The 9,145-nt window shown below is 56.0% G+C and overlaps 2 protein-coding genes across 2 annotated transcripts; both read left to right on the forward strand.

Annotated features, from left to right (window-relative positions):
• The first annotated feature begins 1,083 nt into the window (after positions 1-1,083).
• On the forward strand, positions 1,084-2,763 carry LOC132483433 (Golgi-associated RAB2 interactor protein 4-like). Its single transcript, XM_060088726.1, has one exon. The coding sequence runs from the start codon at positions 1,084-1,086 to the stop codon at positions 2,761-2,763; it is 1,680 nt and encodes a 559-aa protein (XP_059944709.1).
• A 3,906-nt stretch (positions 2,764-6,669) lies between these two features.
• Positions 6,670-8,349, forward strand: LOC132483418 (Golgi-associated RAB2 interactor protein 4-like). The gene has a single exon (XM_060088712.1). The coding sequence runs from the start codon at positions 6,670-6,672 to the stop codon at positions 8,347-8,349; it is 1,680 nt and encodes a 559-aa protein (XP_059944695.1).
• The last annotated feature ends 796 nt before the right edge of the window (positions 8,350-9,145 follow it).

A 9,145-nucleotide genomic window follows, 5' to 3' on the forward strand; every position in this document is an offset into this window, starting at 1 on the left:
GTCCAGAGCATTTGAAGGACTTGCTCAAGGTGGCAGGTGATGGTGCAGAGAGGGAGCTACCTCGGTGCAACAACTTTCAGACAGTGTGCCACCCCGGTCCCACACAGAGGTACACAGAGGGTGGAGGAGACAGGACAGCACGAGTAATGATCACAACTCTGAGTGACAAATACAATGAGAGACGTGTGTTTGGGGACTGGATCTATTCAGAGGAGGGGGTCTGGGGCATGGGAAGGAGTTCTGGGTTAGGGAAGGCTTCACAGGGGAATTGGCACTCACCATCGTCCACGTTTACTGAGATTCTATGAAAGGACAGACTAAGGACCGCCACTGCCAACTCTGCCTTATTCGATACAATTAAACCATGAGCTGAAATGGTTCCAATTGATCCCATCAGCTTACATTCCTATAGATTTCATCCAGTAGCTGAATTTGGGGGAGGAAAAGAAAAAGGACCCACACAAAACTTTCCCACTTGAAGACATTTTTATTTTGGTAACGCACCTGAGTCCCTGGCAGGATGGGCCTGTCCTCCGCGGGGGCAATGGGGTGTTTGGCAGAGGATGGGGGCCCTGCCCTGAGGGGGCAGCTGGGGGATGAGGCGAAGGGCTTTGGGACAGTGATAGGTCACAAAGGGCTTTGTGACACTGATAGGTCACAAAGGGCATCAGAGGATAAATAGGCTGTGCCAGGGGGTTAGGCTGACAAAGTGGTTACTTCTCTCACTAGGACGGAAGTTCACCACAGCCTCTTGGGGAGATAAAAACCCAGAAGCAGAAGTGAGGTGAGGCGGAGGGGGAGCCTGCCGTACCTCTCGACACACTTGAAGAGATTCGGCCTGGGCTCCAGGCGCCCTACAGCGTCCCCGCTGTGATCATCTGTGATCATCTACCCACACCCCTGCTGCCTCTGGGAGACCCTGAGGCAAACGTGGGGGCCTGTGGGGCGGGCTTGGAAGACCTGCCACAGGGCCGCCTGTGTGACGCAGGAGCATCGCAGCTCGCTCTTCTGCCAGTGAGGCCGAGGGAGGGAGGAGCCAGGGAGCCGCCTTAACCGCGCTGCCTGTCGTGATCAAAGACAGCCATGAGTGGGGACTCTCTGCTCCCGTATCACACGGCCCGGAGCAGCACCTGGGTGGACCTGTTCACCACCACCACGGGGAAGCTGCAGCAGCAACTGCACAAGGGCGAATACGACCATTTCAAGTACGCGCCGATATTCGAGAGCGACTTCATCCAGGTCACGAAGAGGGGAGGAGCGATTGATGTGCACAACTGTGGCGGCATGCTGACCATGGGCATCACATCCACCAGCCCCGTCCTCCCGCTCCCAGACATCATGCTGCTGGCCCGACGGGCCACCGGCTGTGAAAAGCACGCCGAGTGCAGCCAGGACACCAAGGGCAAGAGCCACAAGGCTGCAAAGACCTTAGAGCTCACCAGGCTCCTTCCCTTGGAGTTCGTGAGGCTCTCCACTCACAGTCGTGAGAAACAACAGCTGCGCGTGAAGCTTGCCACTGGCCGCTGCTTCTACCTGCAGCTGTGTCCCCCTCTGGACGCGCGGGAAGACCTCTTCGCCGAGTGGGAACAGCTGATTTACCTCCTGCGACCACCAGTGGACAGTGAAAGCAACACCTATGCCGTTCCCGTCTGGGACATGACCTGCATGCCTGTGTTCGAGGAGGAGCAGGACGGGAGGAGCCCGGCCGTGGAGGATTTCCAAGGAAAGGGGCATCAGGACCAGGTGAGCGTCAGCAGCCTCCACACGTGCCCTGGGGTGGCCGGGGCCACGCCTGCAGCTTTTGCTGGGGGGCACGGAATCCAACTGGACTCCCACAAGCCCGATACCATGCCCGATGCGGCCGCTGCGAAAGCAAAACCTACTACAGGGCTCGACAAAGCGTCCGCGTCGCGGGCAACAACCAAGGTGGAGACAGCAGGGGTGGCAGGAGGCACCGCGGCGGGTGCTCTGAGCACGGCAGTGATCGAGTCTCCTGCTGCTCAAGAGCGGGGCACGGCCAGAGCAGCCACAGCCAGCGACGGGCCCGGAGGAAGCAAAACCAACACAGCCACTGGGGACACGGCCACAACATCCCTGAGGAGCGGGAAAACGGCCTTGGCAGGGGCTGAGAACAATTCAGAGCATGCTTCCAGCACGTCCACCAGCCTCTCCCCAGGGGCCGGCATGACTGTGGTCGGAGCAGAACCTACCAGCAAGACTGTCAAAGGAAGAGCCGACAAGGACCATGAGGGGACCCTCGTCTCAAGCTTGCCACAGGAAGGCAAAGTGAGCAAACAGGGTGGCAGCTCACAGAGAGTGTCCCAGGCCCGCAAGGGAAGAAGGGAGAGGAGGGAGCACTGGGGAGAGGACAGGGCTCTGACGAGCCCCTCGCTCTGCAGTTCCGTGGAAAGCCACCACAAGGCAGCGGGGAGCAAGACCATCCCCAAAGCAGCGGGCCCGTGCTCAGGCGGCCGCAGAGCCACTAGACATGACCAAAAGGCCAAAGGCCACGGCAGCCCAGGGGGCAGCGAGCAGGGCACTGCCCCCAAAGGCATCAGCCGTGCTCCCATCACCAGGGACTCCAAGACCTCGCACAAATCGGGCAGGAGCTTATCTCCAGCGCGTTCAGGTCCCACCACCAACATACTCAGCAGGATCAGCTCTTTCTTCAGGAATGTGAGAGCCAGACTTACAAAAAAGACGGTGGCCTCATCACGAGATAAACATGGGAGCATCCTGGCGGAGCCAGTGGAAGGGACCTGAATGGAGGCCATCACAGAGACAGCAGAGAGTGGCCAGGGGCTGGAAATCACCGGTGTGACATCTGAGACCTTGGAGCCAGTGACCGTTGAAGCCCATCAATAGGACCTAGAGCTGGGAGCTGCAAAGGGGACCAGGGCTCTGGGAAATACCCCTGGAGAGCCCCTGTCAGCTTCCTTGCTGCAATTTAAATAAAAAACCATACAGTCTGAGAACGCATGCAGTGTTTTGTCTGAATTTCTAGGTCCCGAAGCCCAGCCGTAGCCTCACAGTGGATTCTGCCACAGTCTGAGACCCAGTGTCCAGGCAAGGGCAGCCCCACCTCACACACATGCTCAGCGCCAACAGCAGTGCTCCATCTGGCTTCCACTCCTTTCTGGCTTTGCCCCTCAGGGCCATGGCTCAAAGTCAGACTATGGTCTGGGAAGCTCTCCTTCACTACCCCCCTATTCGTTTTTTTCTTTTTTTTTTTTTGCGGTACGCGGGCCACTCACTGTTGTGGCCTCTCCCGTCACGGAGCACAGCCTCCAGACGCGCAGGCCCAGCGGCCATGGCTCACGGGCCCAGCCGCTCCGCGGCATGTGGGATCTTCCAGGACCGGGGCACAAACTCATGTTCCCTGCATCCTCAGGTGGACTCTCAAGCACTGCGCCACCAGGGAATCCCCCCGCTATTCTTTTTATAAACGCTTATTCCCCCTGAAGGTCTGTAAACAGAGCCAGAACAGGACTCATGTCCACTCGGGCTATTCAGTGGACAGAAATAAGGGCGGCAGTATTAGCTAGCAATCAGAACAGCAAGCACTCTCATCTAGACTTAGCCGTTCCCTGCCCAGGTATATACCCTGGAGAAACACACATGTTCTAAGAAACAACTCTGAGAATGTTTAGAGCAAAAATACCTTAACAGCAAAACACGGGAAACAGCCCAAATTTCCATCAGCAGAATTCATACAGCAGGATAGGATGAGATCGGAATATTCAATAGTGAAAAATAAATGAGCTACTACACACATTAGCATAGATCAACTTCTCATGATTTTTAAAAACATCAAAAGAATGGGATACAGTTCCACTCATGGAACCGTTCTGAAACAAGCTCAAACAATGGATTGCATAGGGTACATGTTTAAAAAAATGGTAGCTAAAACTGAGGGAAGAGTGAACACAAAATTGAGGGCAGTTTTCTCTAGGGTGGAAAGGCTAGGTCAAGGAGGTTGACACAAGGCTGTTAGTGCTGCTGGGAATTGTTCTGTCTCTTAAGCAAGATGGTAGGTACACAGGTGTTGTAGTTTTCACATTTTACTAAAACTCTCAAATCAGGATGGTCCCACAATCACCGTGGCAGTTGTGATGAAGTTATTGCCAACGCCTTTCTCTTTTAATCACTTGTATTCATGCACAAAAATGATGTCAGAAAGGCCTGGCATCTTTAAAGTACATTTATTTAAGGTAAAGTACAAGAACACTTGTTTGCTTATTAGGAAAAGAAGGAACGATATGCCTATTTTACAGATGAGAACACTGAGGCTCAGAGAAGGTAACCTGCTCCAGTCGCACAATGGGATCTTTGCAGAACAGTGATCCACCAGCCCACTTCTTTATGCAAAGCCCTGTCTGTAGTATGCGAAGGAAGCAAGCAAACAAGCCTGAGATAGGGCCAGCACAAGAACCCGAGGCACCACCATTCTTACCATCATGTTCCAAAACTACAGAGATGAGCATCAATTTTACTAGTTTGAGGGGAGGGAGGGGTGGGGGCTGGGAGCCGGTTTTCGAACTTCAGTGGGCTCACAGCTCTCAGCTGGCCTTATCTCGAGAGCAGCCAGTCCACCCTTGAGCTGTGTCTGGCTCCCAGGCTTCTACCTCTAGCCTCTGGCGTGACCCGGGCTGCGGCCAGAAACAGGCTCCCACCTGGAATTCCAGCGTTCACTCCTGGAACGTCCAGCATCCAGTCCTCCTCCAGCCACTAATTCAACTTTCGAATGCCCTGCTCAGAAGGGTTTCTCCACACCAAATCTGCAGGAACTTTTTTCTTCTGGGGCTCCAAAACCAAATCCTTAAACCTCACATGAGGGAGAGTATTTGTTAGGTCAGAGCATCCTTGTTGATTGGACCTCCAGTTTGGGACTTCCACAGACCTCATCACGGGAGGGTGGGGAGAGGTCTCTTCTGTTGGTGGACGGAATGGTGGGCACTTGGTGGGGAGCCCTGATGAGAAAGGGAGGCAGCCCAAGACCTACACATAGGCACTGTTTCCCCTGGCCAAACAAGGTTCCTGACCCCAGAATTAACCCAGAGTTTCCCAGAAGACTAGGAGCTGCAGGGAGCCGCAATTAATGCTTTACTCTCCACCCGCTTTTCCTTGGACCCGAGGAGGAGAAATTACAAAAAGATCACATCACACTCCTTTGATCGTATGATTTCCACACAGGCAAGTGCAGGGAAACACTAGTCTGGAGGAAGAAAATGCATTCAAAGCACGTGCACAGGGACTTCCCTGGTGGCGCAGTGGTTAAGAATCCGCCTGCCGACGCAGGGGACCCGGGTTTGAGCCCTGGTCCGGGAAGGTCCCACGTGCCACGGAGCAACTAAGCCCGTGCGCCACAACTACTGAGCCTGTGCTCTAGAGCCCGCGAGCCACAACTACCGAAGCCCGCACGCCTAGAGCCCGTGCTCCCCAACAAGAGAAGCCAAAAATAAATAATAAAATAAATTTACAGGGAAAAAAACACGTGCATAGCCCTTAGCTGTTTATAAAGTTCTTGAATGTGTGTGCCCCCTTCCGATTCTCACGTCTTTCCATTTTGCGGATAAGCAAACGCAAGTCCAGAGCATTTGAAGGACTTGCTCAAGGTGGCAGGTGATGGTGCAGAGAGGGAGCTACCTCGGTGCAACAACTTTCAGACAGTGTGCCACCCCGGTCCCGCACAGAGGTACACAGATGGTGGAGGAGACAGGACAGCACGAGTAATGATCACAACTCTGAGTGACAAATACAATGAGAGACGTGTGTTTGGGGACTGGATCTATTCAGAGGAGGGGGTCTGGGGCATGGGAAGGAGTTCTGGGTTAGGGAAGGCTTCACAGGGGAATTGGCACTCACCATCGTCCACGTTTACTGAGATTCTATGAAAGGACACACTAAGGATCGCCACTGCCAACTCTGCCTTATTCGATACAATTAAACCATGAGCTTAAATGGTTCCAATTGATCCCATCAGCTTACATTCCTATAGATTTCATCCAGTAGCTGAATTTGGGGGAGGCAAAGAAAAAGGACCCACACAAAACTTTCCCACTTGAAGACATTTTTATTTTGGTAACGCACCTGAGTCCCTGGCAGGATGGGCCTGTCCTCCGCGGGGGCAATGGGGTGTTTGGCAGAGGATGGGGGCCCTGCCCTGAGGGGGCAGCTGGGGGATGAGGCAAAGGGTTTTGGGACAGTGATAGGTCACATAGGGCTTTGTGACACTGATAGGTCACAAAGGGCATCAGAGGATAAATAGGCTGTGCCAGGGGGTTAGGCTGACAAAGTGGTTACTTCTCTCACTAGGACGGAAGTTCACCACAGCCTCTCGGGGAGATAAAAACCCAGAAGCAGAAGTGAGGTGAGGCGGAGGGGGAGCCTGCCGTACCTCTCGACACACTTGAAGAGATTCGGCCTGGGCTCCAGGCGCCCTATAGCGTCCCCGCTGTGATCATCTGTGATCATCTACCCACACCCCTGCTGCCTCTGGGAGACCCTGAGGCAAACGTGGGGGCCTGTGGGGCGGGCTTGGAAGACCTGCCACAGGGCCGCCTGTGTGACGCAGGACCATCGCAGCTCGCTCTTCTGCCAGTGAGGCCGAGGGAGGGAGGAGCCAGGGAGCCGCCTTAACCGCGCTGCCTGTCGTGATCAAAGACAGCCATGAGTGGGGACTCTCTGCTCCTGTATCACACGGCCCGGAGCAGCACCTGGGTGGACCTGTTCACCACCACCACGGGGAAGCTGCAGCAGCAACTGCACAAGGGCGAATACGACCATTTCAAGTACGCGCCGATATTCGAGAGCGACTTCATCCAGGTCACGAAGAGGGGAGAAGCGGTTGACGTGCACAACTGGGGCGGCATGCTGACCATGGGCATCACATCCACCAGCCCCGTCCTCCCGCTCCCAGACATCATGCTGCTGGCCCGACGGGCCACCGGCTGTGAAAAGCACGCCGAGTGCAGCCAGGCCACCAAGGGCAAGAGCCACAAGGCTGCAAAGACCTTAGAGCTCACCAGGCTCCTTCCCTTGGAGTGCGTGAGGCTCTCCGCTCACAAGCGTGAGAAACAACAGCTGCGCGTGAAGCTTGCCACTGGCCGCTGCTTCTACCTGCAGCTGTGTCCCCCTCTGGACGCGCGGGAAGACCTCTTCCCCGAGTGGGAACAGCTGATTTACCTCCTGCGACCACCAGTGGACAGTGAAAGCAACACCTATGCCGTTCCCGTCTGGGACATGACCTGCATGCCTGTGTTCGAGGAGGAGCAGGACGGGAGGAGCCCGGCCGTGGAGGATTTCCAAGGAAAGGGGCATCAGGACCAGGTGAGCGTCAGCAGCCTCCACACGTGCCCTCGGGTGGCCGGGGCCACGCCTGCAGCTTTTGCTGGGGGGCACGGAATCCAACTGGACTCCCACAAGCCCGATACCATGCCCGATGTGGCCGCTGCGAAAGCAAAACCTACTACAGGGCTCGACAAAGCGTCCGCATCGTGGGCAACGACCAAGGTGGAGACAGCAGGGGTGGCAGGAGGCACCGCGGCGGGTGCTCTGAGCACGGCAGTGATCGAGTCTCCTGCTGCTCAAGAGCGGGGCACGGCCAGAGCAGCCACAGCCAGCGACGGGCCCGGAGGAAGCAAAACCAACACAGCCACTGGGGACACAGCCACAACATCCCTGAGGAGGAGGAAAACGGCCTTGGCAGGGGCTGAGAACAATTCAGAGTATGCTTCCAGCACGTCCACCAGCCTCTCCCCAGGGGCCGGCATGACTGTGGTCGGAGCAGAACCTACCAGCAAGACTGTCAAAGGAAGAGCCGACAAGGACCATGAGGGGACCCTCGTCTCAAGCTTGCCACAGGAAGGCAAAGTGAGCAAACAGGGTGGCAGCTCACAGAGAGTGTCCCAGGCCCGCAAGGGAAGAAGGGAGAGGAGGGAGCACTGGGGAGAGGACAGAGCTCTGACGAGCCCCTCGCTCTGCAGTTCCGTGGAAAGCCACCACAAGGCAGCGGGGAGCAAGACCATCCCCAAAGCAGCGGGCCCGTGCTCAGGCGGCCGCAGAGCCACTAGACATGACCAAAAGGCCAAAGGCCACGGCAGCCCGGGGGGCAGCGAGCAGGGCACTGCTCCCAAAGGCATCAGCCGTGCTCCCATCACCAGGGACTCCAAGACCTCGCACAAATCGGGCAGGAGCTTATCTCCAGCGCGTTCAGGTCCCACCACCAACATACTCAGCAGGATCAGCTCTTTCTTCAGGAATGTGAGAGCCAGACTTACAAAAAAGACGGTGGCCTCATCACGAAATAAACATGGGAGCATCCTGGCGGAGCCAGTGGAAGGGACCTGAATGGGGGCCATCACAGAGACAGCAGAGAGTGGCCAGGGGCTGGAAATCACCGGTGTGACATCTGAGACCTTGGAGCCAGTGACCGTTGAAGCCCATCAATAGGACCTAGAGCTGGGAGCTGCAAAGGGGACCAGGGCTCTGGGAAATACCCCTGGAGAGCCCATTTCAGCTTCCTTACTGCAATTTAAATGAAAAAACATACAGTCTGAGAACGCATGCAGTGTTTTGTCTGAATTTCTAGGTCCCGAAGCCCAGCCGTAGCCTCACAGTGGATTCTGCCACAGTCTGAGACCCAGTGTCCAGGCAAGGGCAGCCCCACCTCACACAAATGCTCAGCGCCAACAGCACTGCTCCATCTGGCTTCCACTCCTTTCTGGCTTTGCCCCCCAGGGCCATGGCTCAAAGTCAGACTATGGTCTGGGAAGCTCTCCTTCACTAACCCCCTATTCTTTTTTTTTTTTTTTTTTTGGCGGTACGCGGGCCACTCACTGTTGTGGCCTCTCGCGTCACGGAGCACAGCCTCCGGACGCGCAGGCCCAGCGGCCATGGCTCACGGGCCCAGCCGCTCCGCGGCATGTGGGATCTTCCAGGACAGGGGCACGAACTCATGTTCCCTGCATCCTCAGGTGGACTCTCAACCACTGCGCCACCAGGGAATCCCCCCCTATTCTTTTTATAAACGCTTATTCCCCCTGAAGGTCTGTAAACAGAGCCAGAACAGGACTCATGGCCCCTCGGGCTATTCAGTGGACAGAAATAAGGGCGGCAGTATGAGCTAGCAATCAGAACAGCAAGC

This window comes from Mesoplodon densirostris, chromosome 2 (genome assembly GCF_025265405.1).
Source record: "Mesoplodon densirostris isolate mMesDen1 chromosome 2, mMesDen1 primary haplotype, whole genome shotgun sequence".
Lineage (NCBI taxonomy): Eukaryota > Metazoa > Chordata > Mammalia > Artiodactyla > Ziphiidae > Mesoplodon > Mesoplodon densirostris.

What these genes read in the sequence shown, in the direction of transcription:
- LOC132483433 (XM_060088726.1), top strand. Translation starts at nt 1,084, where the DNA reads ATGAGTGGGGACTCTCTGCTCCCGTATCACACGGCCCGGAGCAGCACC.
- LOC132483418 (XM_060088712.1), top strand. Translation starts at nt 6,670, where the DNA reads ATGAGTGGGGACTCTCTGCTCCTGTATCACACGGCCCGGAGCAGCACC.